Below are 21,175 nucleotides of genomic sequence, written 5' to 3' on the forward strand. Positions count from 1 at the left end.
CATATAGACATTTAATTTCATGGCAAATACAAATTGGAAGCTGGGATCCTAAGTGTAGTTCCTTATTGAAGTGTGCATGCCATTCAGTGTTGGTTGATATAGCGATGATCATGGCCCCATGATTAATATGCAAGACTTGGTTACCTTATAAAGAAAGAGTGTTGGCTGATCTACAAACCGTACAGAAGATGCTACACAGAGATGTTCTGGAACTCAACATATACTTAATTTTAAAACAATGTTTTTTGAAATAGGAACTTCATTAAGAAGTTATTAACTTTTGTTGTCTTTGGATCTGGTTAATTTTGGTGTGTGATATTTTTATTGCCAATGGTTTTTAATAACAAAGGAAAAAATAAAGAAAAAATAAATACGAAAACTTCAGATACCTTCTTATGAAACGATTGGTTCTTTGCAGAATAATTATGAACATTAATTTTTTCAGAGTGTCTCTGAGAATCTGCCAAACAAGTGTGAGGGGATCTCTTCTGATGCCACAGGTCAAAGGGGGAACTATCTAGAAAATGAGCACACAGGAGGTAAGAGCAGCTCGTCCTGAAAGTCACTGGAAATCGCGTTCACCCCTGATTGACAGAAATGTGGCCTGCAGCCAAAGCAATGTACCAACTAAAGGCATAGGAAGGAAAGGACAAGAAAAGTGGGAACAGGGTGTCTGCCCTTCTACAACAACCAAGAGCTCCACTAAATACTCATTATTAATTCCACGTCGAGATATTCTAAGATCTGAGGAAAGTTAGGACTAAGAAATGGGAGGGGAAAAAGGGAGAAGAGGAAAGGCCAGTGGGGCAGGTGTGGATGCAGGCCACAGGCTCTCCTGCCCAGTGAAGGGTGGGGAATTGGAACCCTTCTTCACAAAGACAGGGACCTGGGAGACAGCTTCCAGACTCAAACAGAACCAAGTTCTCTCGCTCCTGTCTTCCCCGCCATTGAGATTCCCCAGAGACCCAAGGTGCCGGGTCACATAGTTGTCTTACAGTTTTAATCATAAATAAATTTAAATGTGCATGGTCAGCCACATAGGTACACAGTTCAGTGTTATGGAAACTGTTTTTCTCCTCATTTCAGAGGCTCAAGAGAAGAAAACATAGGATCAGTCATAAATCAGAAAAAGACATAGGCCTTTAATATCTTACCGGAGTTTAAAATTCCTTTGGCAATCTTAATGTGAGCTGTCTGATCAGGGCAGCCTGAGGTCGGAGTCCAGACAGAGCAGTGAACACTTTGGAAGCAGGCCACTGGTTCCAAGGTGGCTGATCTCTGGAGTCCCCAGGCTGAACCGTGCGAGCATGCACATGCTGACCAGCAGATGTGGGACTGTACTGTCCATCCGTCGGGTTCTTCCCGACACCCGGTCTGTTTGACTATTTCACTGCGTATACCCGCGTATCAGTTAATCCGGTGCCTTTTTGAGAGCTGTGAAGCCCGAGGACACAAGTCCCCATGCCAGTGGTGAGCACATGCAAGGCTTCTAAAGTCAGACTTCTTCCTGGGAGTCTAGGCTTGCTGACGCCACCCTCTTGTCTGGGGTCTCTGACACTTGTCTTTAGGCAAGCGTGTGTCTTGCTGCCCCTGGTCCTGCCTCGCCCTTTGCTGTTCTCTGGGCAGATCATTTGCTTCTCTGAAATCCAGACTCAAGCATCAGCTCCACAGCAGTTGTCTGTAAAGCCTGTTTCAGCCTTGAGTGTTCAGTGCCTGAAGCTTGTATAAATTCACGGAATAAACTAGGCATAGGGACGTGCCTTTAATCCCAGCAGAGGCAGGTGGGTCCCTGTGAGTTTGAGACCAGCCTGCTCTACATCATGAGTTTCAGGACAGCCAGGGCTATATAGAGAGACACTGTCTCAAAAGTTAAAAAAGAAAGAATTCATGGGATAGAAACTAAAATAAGGGGCTGGAGAGATGGTTCGATGATTAAGAGCACTAGTTGCTTTTGCAGAGGACCAAGGTTCGATTCCCAGCACCCACATGGTGTCTCAAAACCACCTGTCACTCCTGCTCCAGGGGATCCGATGCCCTCTCTGATCTTCACAAGCACCAGGCGTACATGTACAAACAGATTACATGAAGACTGTTGTAGGGGCTGCACGTTTGTCCTGGCTGCTCATCCCCGGAATAACCACACAAAACCATATTATTTGCAATGCTGTTTGGCCAATAGCTTAAGTGTATTTCTGGATAACTCATATCTTAACTTAACCCATCTCAATTAATCTGTGTATCACCACGAGGTTATGGCTTACTGGGTAACGTTCTAACGTTCTGGCGTCTGTCTCCAGCGTGGCTACATAGCTTCTCCTGACTCCGCCTTCCTTCTCCCAGCATTCGGTTTAGTTTTCTCCATCTAGTTCTACTCTGCCAAGCCAGTTTCTTTATTAACCAATGGTATTCACAGCATACAGAGGGGAATCCCACATCAGCAAATGACACATTCATATTCATAATAAATAAATTAAAATATTTTAAAAAAAGAAGTTAAAACAAATGTGTGTACACATGTATGTGGTGTGTGACTGAGTGTGTTATATGTGTGTGTACCACAAGTGTGAAGGCCAAAGGTTGATGTGTAACAACTTCCACTGTTGTTTCCTACCTCATCTTCTTTTTCTCTTTAATACCTGTTTATCTTGTGCGTACACACACACACACACACACACACACACACACACACAGAGGAATGTGCCATAACACACATTCAGAGAACAGCTTGTGGAAGTTGGTTTTCTGCTTGTATCACACGAGTGTCAGGGATCACCTGACAGGAGGTGCCTTCACCACTAAGCCATCTTGCTGCCCCAACTTCACCCACACTTTCTCTTTTCTCTCTTTTTTGTTTGTTTTTCAAGATAGGATTTCTCTGCAGGACCATCTGGCTGTCCTGGAACTTGTTTTGTAGACCAGGGCCTCGAACTCACTGAGATCCACCTGTCTCTGCCTCCCGAATGCTGGGATTAAAGGTGTGCACTACCACCACCTGGACCCACTTTATCTCTTGAGACATCATCTTTCACTGAGCCCAGAGTTCATCGCTTATCCACCGTGGCTGGCCAGCATGCTAGGTTACAGACTTGAGCAACCTTACTCAGCCTTTAAGTAGCTGCCAGGAATTTGAACTCAGGTCCTCGTGCTTGCTCGTCAGGCCCTTTACGAGCTTAGCTAACTCAGGAATTGAGTACTAGTAAATAACTTGAGTTGCACTATTGGAGATAGATAAACTAAAAGGGGCTCAGAGAAAGGACACCTGTTCATCTGCACAGTCATCTGTGGGACCTGGGCTGCAGCAAAGAAAGGGGATTTGTCTCGAAATGAACAAAAACACATGTGATATAAGGAATAGGGTATTCAAATATAAATGTGCAGAAACATCCTATTAATTTTGGAATCAGTGATTGATAACACGGTTGTCTAAAATGTATTATGTTAAGATAAAAAAATAGTGTGGTTGTGTGTTTGTTTTCTGCTCTCCTGTTTTAATTTTTTCTTCTGAGGATTTTGTTCTCAAAGCCAAAGCTTTGGGTTTGCAGAATCTTTCCAACGTGGCTGATGAGAAGAAGCTCTCCCCTGAACAACTGTTGTCGGGTTTGGGATAGTCACAGTTTCTGTCATTTAGGAGAAGGCTTCATCAAGCCCAATATCGCAAAAGGGGGTGTGTGCAAGTGTCTTTGTGTATCTCTGAATGTGTATTCTTGTGTATGCGTGTTTGTGTGTATGTGTGTGTGAGCACATGCACGTGTGCATAGAATAGTTTGCTTATATTTTCTAATAAAGGAGCCACCTGCATATTAAGCTTGATTTAAATTTTTAATTTGGAAATGGACAATAACCATTTTCTTTCAGCATTTTATCCTTCTCATCTATTTTTAAGTGCTGCTCTTCTAAGTGAGTAGATTTTTAAGAGACTTGTGTATGTGTTACAGCAGAATCAGACTCTGAGGAGACAACCCAGTCAGAACAAAAGACTCTTGATGGCAGTGAAAATACCCAGCTGCAAGTATGCACAATTTTAATATAAATTCTTGTTCATGTTTCCTTTGTGTGAATAATGTGCCATACTCCAAACTTCATAATAGCCTTTCTTTTTTTTCTTTTCTTTTTCTTTTTTTTTTTTTTTTTTTTTTTTTGGTTTTTCAAGACAGGGTTTCTCTGCAGCTTTTTTAGAGCCTGTCCTGGAACTAGCTCTTGTAGACCAGGCTGGCCTCGAACTCACAGAGATCCGCCTGCTTCTGCCTCCCGAGTGCTGGGATTAAAAGCATGCGCCACCACCGCCCGGCCATAATAGCTTTTCAAAAGCAATTTTTGTTTATTTGTTTTTGTTTTTCAAGATAGGGTTTCTTTATGTAGCCCTAGCTGTCCTTGAACTCCTTCTGTAGACCAGGCTGAGCTTGAACTCACAGAGATCCACCTGCCTCTGCCTCCCGAGTGCTGGGATTAAAGGCATGTGTGCCACTGCATCTGGCTCAGAAGAAATTTTTATATCATATTTGACATTTAATTTTTGAAACATTTTAGCTTGTATGGTCAGTTAAAACATGTTGCTTGAGAACAAACATTTTTTCTGAATATTTTTCCTGCTTCTGTGCGTAGCATCCTCTTGGGATAGAGGGAAGTCAGTTCTGAGCCACAGACCTGTGTGGCTGAACTTCCACTCACCTAACAATGATGGCCACTGTAGGAGACCATTCCCTGTGGCTTAAATTTACTCTACCATATCTACAATAGCTAGTGGGAAATTCAAAGAATTAATACTGTCTCTTGGTCGGTAACTGTCTTCAGTATCTGTATTGAAGGAGAGAGGCTTGACGATAAGCCCATACTGCTGGGCAGGCAAGGGTATAAACTGTATCAATCGCCCCTTTCTGTGTTATCAAATGAGTGTCATAAACTGATGCATACTGTGATGCATGTTCATGAAATCTGTTCTTAGAACATTTCCCTCATGTTCACAATGCCTACTGCCCCACCCCACCCCCCCATCTCCCTGCCACCCCTGTCTACCTCCACTCCCCAAAATCTCTCACATCCAAGCCTATTTATGCTGTTTGTGACCCACTGAGTTTTACAAGGGGCATCTGCATGACCATGTTTCCAGAGCTGTTGATTCTCGGTGGGCTCAGCTGTGGGTACACAAGTAAAGACCATGATTTCCCTTCTCCCAATAGTTAGCAGTAAAAGGTAGACTCCCTGAGCCCCTCCCAATTCTGTGACTGATTATTGACTGGTTAGTCTTGTGTAAGCCCAATTCAGGCAGCCATAGCTGTTGCAAGTTAATGATTGCATGGGTCATGTTGAGTCTGGGATGACATTTTGTAGTCACCACCCTATCTTTCAGCCTTACATTCTCTCTGCCTCCCTTTCACGGTGTTCCCCGAGCCTTGAAGGGGCCGCTATGAATGCCTTGTTTAAGGCTGAGCACTCAGCAGCCGCTTACTGTCAGCACAGCACCCTGGGAAACCTTTGCATTGTAGGACTCTAACTCTGAAGCCATTTCTGATGACTCTGAGGCCTCTCAGCAGTAGTGCTCCCCCCTCCCCGGGAACCAAGGACGTAACAACTACACATGCACATACTGGAATGTTAGGAACTTTCCATCTCCCTGAGTCCTTGTGAGTGTTCTCCAAAAAGAGCTCCATTCCTGAAATTGGGACAAGATAACCCATAGATGTCCACAGATGTTTTGACTCAGTCCCTGGGAAGGAGTCAAAGTAACCCACAGATGTTCCCCCTTACCTCACCTGATCTGGCAACAGCTCCCCAGCCGATTATTGGTAATAGCCCTTTGAATAAGCCAATCATAATAGTTAAAGAACAATTCCCAAACTCCCTCCTTGTTTCTGTGGCTTTTTGCTTTGAAGTAGCCTGTACCAGTTATTCGGGGTCTTTCTGGCTTCCCAAATGCTGAAAGACCCTGTCACGACAGAATTAATAAAAGTCCTCATGCTTTTACATCAACTGCAGTGTGAGAATGGTCTCTTGGGGCGACTCCTCCTCCTCAGTAATTGGACTCCAGGGTTCACCAGCATCACCCACTGTTTGTTGTGAGGACAGGCTCCTCTGACGAAGGCTGAGAGTGGCTTTGTCTGTGGGTAGCATAGAGATTTAGAGTGCAGTTGAGGCTGTGTTACCCACTGTCTTCTGTGTTACCCACTGTCTTCTGTGTTACCCACTGTCTTCTGTGTTACCCACTGTCTTCTGTGTTACCCACTGTCTTCTGTGTTACCCACTGTCTTCTGTGTTACCCACTGTCTTCTGTGTTACCCACTGTCTTCTGTGTTACCCACTGTCTTCTGTGGCTTCGCACCTGAGCCCCTGCGGCTGTACAACAGTGCGATGAAAATTACAACTTGGTAATTTGTTTCTGTGTGACTGGTGTTAGGGCTGTGGCTTTAGTAAGGTAAAGCTTTGGGTACATCTGTAAAGTCTCAGGCTTCCTGTTACCTGTCAGACAGTGACCTGAAGCTACAGGCATGCTCTCTTTTTGAGGCCCAGTGAGGTCAAATATTTTAATATGAGGACAAATTTGTAATGTTAAAAATGAGTAATTCATCTTTGGTAAGTTAGCACCACAGAGGATTATTAATAATTAATTTAACTCATAATTGTTTTGTCCAAACAATAGTGATTAACATAACTTTTCCAGTTCATATTGGGTAAGTAAATTATTTTTCTCTTTTTAAATTACTGCTCAGTGATTTCTGATATCTAGACATATGTTAAGAAATTTAAATGTAAACTATATATTTATTTCTAACTATTTTTCTCATCTGTATCCTGTGGCTCCTGAAGCATAAAGTCCTCTCAAAGACATGCCCCCAAACACAAAACACATCTGCAGATCCAGCCAGGCCAACCCACCCTCAGTATCAGAAGGAAAGCACACAAAGCCATCCTCCCCCTTTGCATCTGGAGAAAATGTCTGAAGAGCCCGAAATAAACAAGAAATCTGATGGAGAATGTGCGTCTGTCTATCCGGAAGTTCCTGCAGTGAAAGCTCATGAGAAAGTGTCCATCACTCGAGACATAACAGGGAATAATGGAAAACCAGACAAACACAGCTGTGAGTTACAGCACACAGCTAGGGATGTGCTTGAAAACATCTGTCCTGAGGGAGAACCACTTCCTGGTAGCTATAGGGGAAGAAATCAGTTCCAGGTAATTACCTGTAACCTCAGCAAATAATCTGCCAAATGTGAGGGTAAAGGTGTGTCTGGAGGGCCTGTCTGAAGCCATGTGGACTTTCCCAAACTTGAGAACAGGTACACTGAGCGTGTCCTCCGTCTCCACCACGTTCTTGTTCTGAGCATGCGCTTGCCAGCCATCCTGCGCATTTGCTGAGTGATTAGAAGCAAACACTAAAGAAATACACTTTGCTCGCAAACAAGGGGGGTGCTTGTGATTCAGGAAGACAAGCCTATAAAGTCCCCGGAAGTGTTAGAACTGAAATGTAAGGAAGTAACGTGCTTAATACTGGCGCGCTAAAAGCAGACGCTGGAAATGAGATATGAGACGAGCCCAAGCCTAGTAAACCAGAAGGGCAGAGGCTTACATACTTCAAAGAAATGAACCCTGTGACTGAAATTAAACAGAACACAGGGTCTGTAGAGATGGCTTGGTGGTCAAGAGCACTGGTTACTCTTTTAGGGGATGCAGATTCGATTCCAGCACCCACATGGCAGCTTATAACCATCTGTAACTCCAGGTCGCAGGCATTTGACGCCTTCTTCTGGCCTGCTTGGGTGTCAGGCATGTATGTGGTGCACAGACACACATGCAAGCAATAAATATACACATAATGCCCATAAACATAACATAGTAATTTTTAGTCACAGTGTTTCTGTAACTAAAGACAGTGGTAAGATAATATAATAATTCAGGGATTGCCCAACTGCTGCTGTGGTAAGTGGATCTCTGTGAATTCAAAGTCAGCTGGGGCTGCAGAATGAGACCCTCGCTTAAAGAAGTAAAAGAAAGGAAATTTCCACTTTCAAAAAGATGTTGCTAATCTTGTTTCCAAAACTTGATTTCACTGATTTTTGCTGGTGAAAAGCTTCTGTATAGATTGGCATGGTGGTCCATGCCTTTTACCCAGCACATGGGAGGCAGTCTCTGCAAGTATGATTCCAGCCTGGTCTACATATCTAGTTCCGGGGCATCCAGGGCTATAGAGAGAGGCTAAGTAGAGGTGGTTTCTACTGTCTAAGTAATAAAAGTTAAAGAAAATATTTTCAGAATGATTTCTCGGTAATCGAGTCTAATCTTTCTTTACAGTAGCATATGACCTAGAAAATCAATGTCTCCCATGTCATGTGATCTTTTGACTTAAGATAAACCTAGAGGAGTTCTACCATGCTGTCTAGCTTCTGATAGATGTCCCTGCATTGGCTTAAGGATAAGTTACTTGGTGGGAACCAAGCAATGAATGAGAAGAAATAACAATGTCTCTAAGTGTGACAAATTCACACCAGCACATCTTGAGCTTTGATGTGTGCAAACTGGATGTTTCTGTTCAGACTGTTGGAAGTGGGAATTCCCACATAAATACTTGGGGAAACTTTGAGAGCGGGTATATACATGTCCACAGTTTCACGTGAATCAAAAAGCTGTCCTTGTTAAAGCGTCCCATACATGTTCTTTATTTAGTAAAGCTGGCTTCAGAACGTATGATCTTATATCCATATAAAAACATGCATCATCAGCCCAAAGTATATTTGATCCAGATTAAAATGCTGAGTTCTGAGATACATAAAGATTCGTAAAAATCAGGAGATATGTTGGAAAAAATAAATGTAGACAAGACATTTTCCCTCCTAGAAAATACTAAAATATTTTTGTAAATTGGCAGCATCCTCATGCAGTTCCCAGGATTGACCTGATTGGGGCAGGGAGGGGACTGAAGAAAAGACAGGTACAGGGAAGCTGGGATCTGGCGGATTGGCTCTTTGGTGGAGAGGCTGAAGCACTGGCTGCTTAGTGTGTTTATGATACCCTTGGACAAGGATCACTTCAGACAGCTGAGGCGGGGTTACTCAGATAAACAGAGAGTCAGGGTTACAGCACACAGGTGGGCCAAGGAGGCAGGTTTAGCTATCTCAAAGAGCAGGCTCTGGAAGGAGCATCTCCAGGTCGTCTGAGGAGAGCGCTATGGCGACTCACTGTCAACATTCACGTTCAAGCTCCTCAGGAAGGTCTGCCATCCTGAGCCTAGCCCGGGGAAGCTTTGTCACTCCCGTGGCCTGAGGCATTGGACACTTTCACCCGTGTCGACCACGCAGATTCACTCGGGATTTCATTCGCTCAGGGCTCCCTCCTCTCTCACACAATTCGCTTCACTTTCGTCCAGCTGAGTTGTTGGGTCACTTCCCTGATGAGCACTGTGGGACTGTACTGTCTGGTGGTGGTGTGAAGTGCTACACGGTGGCCCCTAAGAGCTTAGAATGAATGGCCGCAGCTAAAGTAGGAACGGCAGGTACATCCCACTCGTGAAATATCACAGTTGGTACCTGTCCCGCTTGCGAGATTGATCTTTTCCAGTGTGAACCAATCAGCTCGCAGCCTCGCCAACTGCTTAGCAGCAGGACTGGGCGCGCCTGTTTCAGTCAGCAGTTTCACATCTTTTGCTAGCCCAGTCTCCGAGTGATTTTAAAAAATATATATTGTCAACTTTAAAGGGGGAGAGAATGGCTGTGCAGGGAGGAGACGCTCATTTCTGCCCCTTATACCCATGATGCCACATTCTCAGAATCTGAGAGTCCCATGTGCCATCCCGGCAGTAAACCCTAAAGATGGTGTGTTTCCCCTGCCATTTACAGTTCTTCCACATCAAACAGGCAGTGAAAATGTTAGACGGAAAAGACTGAGACACAGAACTAAGAGTGCCCATTGTGTGTGGGGCGGATAGAGCTTATTTAGTGGGTATTGGGAAGGGTATAAGGGCTAGGGGTTATGGGGGGAGAGAGAAAGAGGAAGAGAGGGGGAGAGAAGGAAAAGAAAGAGGAAGGGGGAAGGAAGTGGCAGAGGCTGCCTCTTCAGAAGAAAGACAGACAGAAAGAGGGGGAGAGGAGGCTCCAGATCAGCTTGCCTCTGGAGGGAAGGAGGAGACTGGGGGTTAACAGTTTGTCTCTTAAAGGGACAGGGTACCAGGTGACAGGCAAGGCCAGCAGATTTATAATTATAACATTCTCATCTCTCTCTTATAATAAAAGGGCGAGGAGTTAGGCATGGTAGGTTAAGGGGTGAGGGCACTGAGTTCTCAAGACTGCTTCCTGCTGATTTGTGGACATCAGAGTCTTGGGGGACCTGAGAAAGCTGGGATACCAGTCACAGGTTGCTTCACTCCTGTCCAGGATTTGTGGTATGGAACTTAAAAATCTCTGTTTTTTTTTTTTTTAGATCAAACAGAAAACATAAAGCAGAATTAAAAAAAATATTCAAGTCTCTAATGCTAAATTAAACGAAGCAAAAGTGTTTTTAAGAGATGTGTCTATTTTTACTTTATAAATATTTTGCCTTCACATACGTATGTGCACCACATGTGTGTGTGTTGCCCTCAGAGGACAGAAGAGGGCGTTGGATCCCTTGGGACTAGAGTTACAGACTTTGTGAGCTGCCATGTGGGTGGGTGCTGGGAACTGAACCAAAGACAAGAGCAGCAAATGCTCTTAACCCCTGTCTCCAGCCCTACAAAAAAATCTCCTGCACTAAAATCATGCAGTGAAAATAAGAACCACATGATGAAAACAATAAAAATTAGTTTTCTTGAACAGTAACATTTCTCCTTGCTTAAACTTGCCTCAAAGGTTGAAGAAATGAGCAAGAAGCGGCCGAGTCCGGAATTGAAAGTCTCAGAGTGTCCTGTGGTCACTGACTGTAATGACAGTGGGTTGATTGTCAGAAGGAAAGGCGGAAGGACCGAGAAGCTGCTTGCTACTGAAGAGAAGGATGAGCTTGCTAAGTAAGACTGTAGGAACACTTCATAGTTAATCATCGTTCTTTCCTAAAAATTAACCCTGATTTGGGCTAATATGCACAATTAACAACTTTTAAACTTCTGCTACTACTGCTCAGGCTCTGCATGGTTCTCAGAAGCACATAAGTAATTTGATACTATTTATGCAGTTAAGTTGATAAGCATTTTCAATTAGAAAGGTTGACTAATGAGAGTGATGAGCCTTAGCACACTGCTGTTTAATGACGTGGCTGGGTAGTCATTAGGGCAACTGAGTATTACCTGCACCAGCATTTTCTTTGATGTCATCCTTTTGCAGCTAAAAGTCTTCATTTCTAGAGTAGGGTCCTTCTGAGACCGGAAAATATGGCTTGGAAGCACATAAAAACGTGGTTTTTATTTCTTATATATTATATACAACTTTACTACATATTATATACATATTTACTACATTTTGCGTACAACACAAATAGGTGGCTACATAGTCATTATATAATGTGAACACAAGGGACATATGTATTAAAATGTTTATATAAATATTTTACATATCTATGCGTATGTATGGGTGATTTTGCTAGAATTGTTAGCTCAGAGAGAGTGTACTCATCAATGAGGATGTATTTATAGTTTTATGTTCACAAAATACTGTAGTATGCAACTATTTAAGAACCAGAGAGATGGCTCAGCAACTAAGAGCATTGACTACTCTTACAGTGGACCCAGGTTCAATTCCCATCACCCACACAGCAGTTCACAACTGTCTGTAACTTCAGTTCCAGGGACACAGCATCCTGGCATTCCCGGGCACCAGGCATGCAAGTGGTGCCCAGACAGACATGCAGACAAACACTTACACACATAAAATAAATGAGTTGTTAGACTGAATGGCAAAGCTGCCGTGTTTACTGGTCTCCTGCCTTGTTGGCAGTGCCATAAGCCATTGAGTTTCCCTTCCTTGCTCATCACATGTTAGGGATCCTCTGAGTCTGAGTGCTGCTGAGGGATTGCACACGTATCCATGTGTGTCACCATGTCACTGTACCAGGTAGAAGCTACAATAAACGGTATAAAATGTGTTTAGTATGTTCATTGGGACTAGAAGACATTAATACTTCTTTCTAGGTATGATGGAACACATGCCTCTATTGCCTCAATAGTTTGGAATCTGCTGTGGATGATAAGCAAGTGGGTGTGGCTCTGTTCCTCACTAACTTTATTTAGGGGGTGCGGGAATGACCCAGGGACTGAGTTCTACCTAATGTACTTGGTGCCCTGATTTGGCTTCCCAGCATAGCAAAGCAAGCAACCATCAAACCCAAAGAGCAAAGAACAGCTTCCTTGTGCCATGGGTGCTGCCCGTTGGCAAATTTGTTGATGTGTATTTAAGCGAAACAAGGTAGAGTCAAAACTCTGGACCCTGTTTCTAAAAGTACCTACAGGCGTGCTGTCACCCCCTTTTGTTGTTTTGTTTTGCTTTGTTTTGCTTTGTTTTGTTTTGTTTTTGAGACAGGGTTTCTCTGTTTTAGCTCTGGCTATCTTAGAACTCACTCTGTAGACCAGGATGGCCTCAAACTCACAAAGATCTGCCTGCTTCTGCCTCCAAATGCTGGAATTAAAGGTGTGCACCACCATGCCTGGCTGTAATCCCTTTTAAAGAAAATTTATTTCAGTGTTAATCACTGTGTTATCACAGTGACTGCATGCAAAATTTATAAAAGTTGAATTTTTCCGGGCGGTGGTGGCGCACGCCTTTAATCCCAGCACTCGGGAGGCAGAGGCAAGCGGATCTCTGTGAGTTTGAGGCCAGCCTGGTCTACAAGAGCTAGTTCCAGGACAGGCTCCAAAGCTGCAGAGAAACCCTGTCTCAAAAAAATAATAATAATAAGTTAAATTTTGTTTTCGGAATTACTTGTAACTTGTTGTTATGGAGTCATTATCTTAGCCACCATCCTTCTCTCTCCCAGCTCTATGTGCGCTCCCTCTCTCCCTAGAATTACTGAGTCTCTTTAGAGCCGACAATATGTGCCTGGGTGCAGCACCATCTGCTGAAGCGTGGAGGGGCAGCCTCTTGGGGCTGCACCTCTGAGGAAAGCTAACTGTTCCTCCCTCAGAAGCCTTCAACAGCCAATAGCTTCTCAGCGTGGCATGGGACTCCATGAGCTTCCTCCCCACCCTCCCAGCCATGCTGGGACTGTGCTTGAGTTGACCTTGTACAAGTCCTTTAACAGTCAGCAATGTGAATTCATGTGTGGCGTGGCCCTGTCATGTCCAGCAAATACTGTGTCCCTGCAGGTGTCCCCTCCTTCTGACTCTTACAGTCTGTCTGTCCCCTTCTGCAATGACCCCTGAGCTTTGGGGACAGGGAGCGTGAGGTAGATGTCCCATTTAGAGCTAAGCACTCCATGATCTTTCTGCACGTTGGTCAGACGTGCATCTCTGACCGTCTACTGCAAAAAGTTGCTCTAATGAGGCTTGAGAAATCAGTGCATAAATAAGAACTCGGGGGCAGTTTAATGCTGTGTCATCTTTAACAAAGGAATACTGTCAGGTGCACCTGGTAAATAACAGGGTAACATGGGGGAGATGGGTGTGGGGAAGGCCTTTGAAAATGTCGTATGGAAACCAGCTACTGTAGAAGCTTCCTAAAACATATGCATATACAGATATAAAAGCTTAAATGGAGTTACTCTGTAATGGGGGCAATGTCCCTCGCAGACACCATAGGCTATTAAAAAACAGCCCAGTGCCAGGTAGACCCCCTTCCCAGATATTTCTGGCTAATGCCTTTGCTCTGTCGCCCTCCAGAACTTGGCGGTGAGACTCTGTTGCTAAAGACACCACATATTGAGCGATAAAACCCTGAGAAATCTAGGTGTTGCCCGTCTGGAGTCTCTATCCCTACAGCTCGCTTTCATAATGCTGGAAGGTTCTGTATGCATTACCAGGGGAGAAGAGTAATCAGCAGTCTCACCCATCTGTGAAACCTGGAGCTACAGCACCAGCTGGCCTGGAGAGCGGCCCGCTGGCGCCATCGTTGCATGAATATTGCTGAATTAACCAGCCGTTTTCTAATGGAATTTGGAGTTCTCTCCCTGAGAAGAAACTCACTCCTGGTACCATTAACTAAGCCAAAAATCCATGGCATGGCTGTACTAATTTTCTTTCACACCCACAGAACTGGGGAGGAGGGGTCTTTAGTCTTTGGCACTGATTGTTGTTTATTGTTTTGATGACAGCTGCTCTCTCTTGGGTGAGATGAGCCATCAATGTAATGAGTTTCTTTTTATTTACTTTTATGTGTGTAGGTGTTCTATCTGCATATATGTAAACGTACTGTATTATAGTGGAGAGAGAGAGAGAGAGAGAGAGAGAGAGTGTGTGTGTGTGTGTGTGTGTGTGTACCTGGTGCCCTCAGAGACCGGAAGAGTGTCTTAAATGTCCAAGAATAGAATTGCATATGGTTATGACTCACCATGTGTTGCTGAGAGCCAACCTGGGTCCTCTGCACGAGTTGCAAGTGCTCTTAACTGCTGAGCCATCTCCAGTCCATGAGTTTTATTTCCTTGGTGGGTAAGGATGATAAACAAATTTTATATAATTCTTGGCCATTTACTCTTCCTTTTAGAGCTATATGATCAGTTCGCTTGTCCATGTGCTGATTAAACTTGTTAAGTTTGGTTTATTATTATTGCATGTGTGATGTGTGTGTATGTGTGTAAGCTCACGCTTGCCCTGACATGAGCAGAAGTTCGAGGACAGCCTCCAGGAGTTCTTATTTCCTGGATGTGACCCCACACTCTATTAACAATTCGCTTTGCTGTGCAGACACTTGCAAATCTCAAGCAACCTCAGCTGTAAATTCTTGTGACTACTTCGTGAGTCTGCGTTATCAGAGTCTCTTCAGAAATGCCTGTTTTCCTCTGTTGTTCTGGCTGCCTCAGACATGCCAGGCCTCATGGTCAGGTGCCTGATTGACTTAATGCATGCTGTGCAGGGAGACATGTGGGTTTCTTTCCTCTAAAAGTGGAAACCAATTGTCCCAGCTCTGTTTATGGAAGAAACTTCCTTTCTCCAATGACTACTTTGGGTACCATTGTCAGCACTCAGGTAGCTAGGGTTTCTTCTGGGTCCTCCATTCTATTCCATGGATTTAACTTTCTTTTTCATTGTCAGTGTGATGTTTTTCATGTTGCTGTGCTCTATGGTGTGTTTTGAAGTAAAGTATTGTGATACTTTTGGCATCACCTTTTCTGCTCAGGGTTTTACTCTTCCAGGGTATTTTCTGATTCCCCATCGTTTTAACTTTCTTTTTCTACTTCTGTGAAGAGCATCTTAAAAATTGTATTGAGACTGCATCAAATCTAAATGTCCGTAGTTCCTGTCATACAGCCCTTTCCACAACATTATTGCTGTCTGCCAGGAACACAGAGGGTCTTTCTGTATGGAAACAAAATGTCTTCCCAATAAGAAATCACTCCACAACCTAGAGATCAATAAAGGAAAACTCTAATAATCATGCACTCCCACACTACTGAATTAACAGAACATTTGAAAACTTTAGAACAAAAAGAAGCAAACTCACCTAAGAGAACTAGACAGCAGGAAATAATCAAATTGAGAGTTGAAATCAACAAAATAGAAACAAAGAAAACAATATAAAGAATCAATGAGACAAAGATTTGGTTCTTAGAGAAAATCAACAAAATAGACAAGCCTTTATCCAAACTAACCAAAAGGCAGAGAGAGAATATCCAAATTAACAAAATCAGAAATGAAAATGGGGACATGACAACATACACGGAGGAAATGCAGAGGATCATCAGGTCATATTTTGAAAACCTGTACTCCAAAAAATTGAAAACTTAAAGGAAATGGACAACTTTCTGGATAAATATCACTTACCAAAATTAAATCAAGACCAGATAAGCAAATTAAACAGACCTATAACAGCTGAAGAAATAGAAACAGTCATCAAAAGTCTCCCAACCAAAGAAAGCCCAGGACCAGATGGTTTCATCTCAGAATTCTACAAAACTTTCAAAGAGGAACTAATACCAATACTCCTCAAATTATTCCACACAATAGAGACAGAAGGAGCATTGCCAAACTTTTTATGAGGCTACAATTACCCTGATACACAAACCACAGAAAGACAATACTAAGAAAGAGAATTACAGACCATTCTCACTCATGAACATTGATGCAAAAATACTAAATAAAATACTAGCAAATTGAATCCAAGAACACATCAGAACCATCATCCATCATGATCAAGTCAGCTTCATCCCACAGATGCAGGGATGGTTCAACATATGAAAATCTGTCAATATAATCCACCATATAAATAAGCTGAAAAATAATAACCACATGATCATCTCATTAGATGCTGAAAAAGCATTTGACAAAATACAACATCCCTTCATGATAAAGGTCTTAGAGAGAGCAGGGATGTAAGGAACATACCTAAACATAATTAAGGCAATACACAGCAAGCCAACAGTCAACATCAAACTAAATGGAGAGAAATTCCCAGCGATTCCACTGAAATCAGGAACAAGACAAGGTTGTCCACTCTCTATATATCTATTCAATATAGTGCTTAAGGTCCTAGTTAGAGCAATAAGACAACAAAAGGAGATCATGGGGATACAAATTGGAAAAGAAGAAGTCAAACTCTCACTGTTTGCTGATGATATGATAGTTTACATCAGTGATCCCAAAAATTCCACCAAGGAACTTCTACAACTCATAAACACTTTCAGCAATGTAGCAGGATACATGATTCACTCAAAAAAATCAGCAGCCCTCCTGTACACAGATGATAAATTGGCTGGGGAAGAAATCAGAACATGAACACCCTTCACAATAGCCACAAATAGCGTAAAATATCTCAGAGTAACTCTAACCAACAAGTAGAAGACTTGCATGACAAGAACTTTAAATCTTTAAAGAAAGAAATTGAAGAAGACACTAGAAAGTGGAAAGATCTCCCATGCTCTTGGGTAGGCAGAATTAACATAGTAAAAATGGCAATCTTACCAAAAGCAATCTACAGATTCAATGCAATGCCCATCAAAATCCTAGCAAAATTCTTCAAAGACCTTGAATGAACAGTACTCAACTTCATTTGGAAAAGCAAAAATCACAGGATAGCCAAAACAATCCTGTGCAAGAAAAGAACTTCTGGGGGGGCTGGAGAGATGGCTCAGTTGGCTGCTCTTTCAGAGGTCCTGAGTTCAATTCCCAGCAACCACATGGTGGCTTACAACCATTTGTAATGAGATCTGTCACCCTCTTCTGGTGTGCAGGCATACATGGAGGCAGAATGTTGTATACATAATAAATAAATCTAAAAATAAAAAAGAACTTCTGGAGGCATCACAATCCCTGACTTCAAACTCTACTACAGAGCTACAGTACTGAAAACAGCCTGGTATTGGCATAACAACAGACAGGAGGACCAATGGAACCAAATCCACACATCTTCAAACACCTGATCTTTGATAAAGAAGCAGAAAAGAAAGCATATTTAACAAGTGGTGCTGGCATAACTGGATATCAACGTGTAGAAGAATAAAAATAGACCCATATCTATCACCATGCACAAAACTCAAGTCCAAATGCGTCAAAGACCTCAACATAAAGCCAGCCACACTGAACCTTATAGAAGAGAAAGTGGGAAGTACACTTGAACACATTGGCACAGGGAACCACTTTCTAAATAGAACCCCAGCAGCACAGACACTGAGAGAAATAACTAATAAATGGGACCTCCTGAAACTGAAAAGTTTCTGTAAAGCAAAGGACACAGTCAACAAGACAAAACGACAGCCTACAGAATGGGAAAAGATCTTCACTAACCCCACATCAGACAGAGGTCTGATCTCCAAAATATGCAAAGAATTCAAGAGATTGGACACCAAAAGATCACATAATTCAATTAAAAAAAAATGGAGTACAGACCTAAACAGAGAACCCTCAACAGAGGAATCTAAAATGGCTGAAAGACACTTAAGAAAATGTTCAACATCCTTAGTTATCAGAGAAATGCAAATCAAAACAACTCTGAGATTCCATCTTACACCTGGAAGAATGGCTAAGATCAAAAACACTGATGATAACTTATGCTGGAGAGGTTGTGGGGGAAAAGGAACATTTCCGCATTGCTGGTGGGAGTGCAAGCTGGTACAACTCCTTTGGATGTCAGTGTGGAGATTTCTCAGAAAATTAGGAAACAACCTTCCTCAAGACCCAATAACACCACTTTTGGGTATATATCCAAAGGATGCTCAATCGTGCCACAAGGACATGTGCTCAACTATGTTCATAGCAGCTTTGTTTGTCATAGCCAGAACCTGGAAACAATCTAAATGCCTTGATCGAAGAATGGATAAGGAAAATGTGGTACATTTACACAATGGAGTACTACACAGCAGAAAAAATAATGTCATCTTCAATTTTGCAGGAAAATGGATGGACCTAGAAAACATTATTTTGAGTGAGGTAACCCAAACCCAAAAAGACAATTATCACATGTACTCACTCATAGGTGGTTTTTAAACATAAAGCAAAGAAAACCAGCCTACAAACCACAATCCCAGAGAACTTAGACAACAATGTGGACACTAAGAGAGACTTACATAGATCTAATCTACATGGGAAGTAGAAAGTAGAAAAAGACAAGATTTCCTGAGTAAATTGGGAGCATAGGGACCTTGGGGGAGGATTGAAGTGGGGAGAGGAGAAGAGGGGAGCAGAGAAAAATGTAGAGTTCAATAAATATCAATAAAATAAAAAAAATCTGGAAAAAATAATAATCATGCACAGCTAGATCTGCACAGTGCACAGAAAGAACCAGCCCACACAGAAACCCCACTGGAGCCAGGGGAGGCAGAGACAGGCAGATCTCTGTGAGTACTCCCTCCTGCCCAGCTGTTTACCAGGGTCCTCCCTCCTGCCCAGATGTTAACAGGATCCTCCCTACTGCCCAGCTGTTAACCAGGGTCCTCCCTCCTGCCCAGATGTTAACAGGATCCTCCCTTCTGCCCAGTAGGATGACACTGATAGAGACCTAGGAATTCTCCTTTGGCCAATTCCACTTTGTGTGATTCAGTATTTCCTAAGCAAGTTTAGTGGATCCTTTTAACATCAACATATTAATTCCAGTTTCTCCTATTTTCTTTCCATCTTATATCGTGTTTTTGTTCTTTCTTTTCGGGCTTCTCTTCTCATTGAAAAGGTGTGTAGCCCTTGAGGCAGTAGGAATGGAATTGTTTTTCTGATTTCTTCTTCAGCATTTCACGACTGCATTGGGTACAAACAGAACAGTAACTTGTTCCTCAATAAACATCTTTTACGTCAGTGATTGGCATTTCCCCTGGGACTGTTTTAAATATTTGATTAACTCTATTTTTAAAATTCTTCCCTTGGGTCAGTTTTGATCATCTAAATTTTCAGACATACGCATTGTGAATTGTTCTGGCCCATGATGGTCTATATCCTCTATATTAAATTTGCAGACATACGCGTTGTGAATTGTTCTGTGGCATGGTGGCCCGTATCCTCTATACTAAGCCATTTTCTCACAGGAAAATCCAAAACTGCAGCCATGAGTCTTGATTCTTTGGCTGATATTTATGATAGTTTCAACTATGGCAAACTGTGTTGAATAAATTCCAAAATTTGTTTGTATTTTACTAAAACCAAAGGCCAACAAGATGGGTCAGTGGGTAAAGGTGTTTCCTTGGCAAGCCTGACCACCAGAGTTCAACCCAGAAGAGTGGAAACATTTGCTACAGGTTTGCCCTCTACCTCCACACACTCCCTGGCACATGCACACACATGCATAAACACAGCAATAATAAATATTTAAAGCAGAGTGTAACAATAGTAAAATGAAGTCTAAATTATTGTGAAAGTACTAACCCCTTGAACATCCTGAAGAAACTGGGGATTTGAACTTACCACCTTCATTAGTAAAGAGCAGCCGTGCGGTTGAGGCACAGCGATTGCTGCCAGGGTAGTGATTGCTGGCTTAATTTACAGGCTCTGGGGAAGGGTGGCCTTCACAGCTTGGCCAACCTGTAGGATGGCAGTGGCTGGTGGCATTTGGAAATCAGCCAGCATTTAGAGACCAATCCTGAGAAGGGGAACTGGCTGGCGTCTGCAGGGACACGCAGGGACACGGGGTTTTCAGCCTGCTGATTGGTTGGCACTTACAGCGAGGTTTCAGGAAATAAAGCAATGACTGACAGGAGTCGGTGGCTCTGGCTGGCTGAACAGAGGACAAACTGTCTTAAGAAGCCAGTGATAAACAGGTTGGTCCCTCCCTGATGTTTGAGGAAACCTTATCCAAATGTTTTTGATTTGGTTTCTTTTCAATAAACTTTTCAAAGCGAAAATAATATTGCCTGCTCTGATTACAAAGTGGTTATTGGAGTTTGGCTCTGGGTGAGTTAATGACCGCCCTCCTGAGTCTCTACTGGTCTTATAGGTAGGGATTTGGGTTTTATCAGAAGAGCAAGCTACACAGGATCTTCATAAGGAAAAATTACGCCTGAGGTTTGCCTTTAGAACCTTCATGGCTGTAGCATACTATTAGTGAGAACGTCCCAGTGGCCAAGCTCAGCGTCTTCATAAACGTCTGCAGGTGTGTGTCATAGAAACGTCTGCAGGTGTGTGTCATAGAAACGTCTGCAGGTGTGTGTCATAGAAACGTCTGCAGGTGTGTGTCATAGAAACGTCTGCAGGTGTGTGTCATAGAAACGTCTGCAGGTGTGTGTCATAGAAACGTCTGCAGGTGTGTGTCATAGAAACATCTGCAGGTGTGTGTCATAGAAACGTCTGCAGGTGTGTGTCATAGAAACGTCTGCAGGTGTGTGTCATAGAAACATCTGCAGGTGTGTGTCATAGAAACGTCGCAGGTGTGTGTCATAGAAACGTCTGCAGGTGTGTGTCAGTCGCAGCACGTGAGAGTGCATAGAAAGAGAATTACGGCAGTCTACGGACAAATGCAGCCCTTTTAAATAGGATTAGAAACTTGGCATGAAGTGTACAAAATTAGTCAAATTATTTTACACAAAATGAAAACAAATCACTATATTGTGATACTTGAACTGTGTATATTGCTGTATTTTCAAATTAAGGTTTTGCTTCCAAAGATAGCTCCTCAGTTTTTCACTTTATCTTATATGTCTTGTGGTATTGTGGTATTTA

General features: G+C 42.8%; 1 protein-coding gene across 1 annotated transcript in view; it reads left to right on the top strand.

Annotated features, from left to right (window-relative positions):
- The window catches only part of LOC119810605, a 125,640-nt gene that overhangs the window by 68,233 nt on the left and 36,232 nt on the right, over window positions 1-21,175 (top strand). The window contains exons 24-27 of the mRNA XM_042055044.1: window positions 446-539; window positions 3,936-4,009; window positions 6,802-7,167; window positions 10,812-10,966. Of these exons, the coding sequence (XP_041910978.1) occupies window positions 446-539; window positions 3,936-4,009; window positions 6,802-7,167; window positions 10,812-10,966 (689 nt within the window). The remainder of the gene's footprint in view (window positions 1-445; window positions 540-3,935; window positions 4,010-6,801; window positions 7,168-10,811; window positions 10,967-21,175) is intronic.

This window comes from Arvicola amphibius, chromosome 1, assembly GCF_903992535.2.
Source record: "Arvicola amphibius chromosome 1, mArvAmp1.2, whole genome shotgun sequence".
Classification (NCBI taxonomy): domain Eukaryota; kingdom Metazoa; phylum Chordata; class Mammalia; order Rodentia; family Cricetidae; genus Arvicola; species Arvicola amphibius.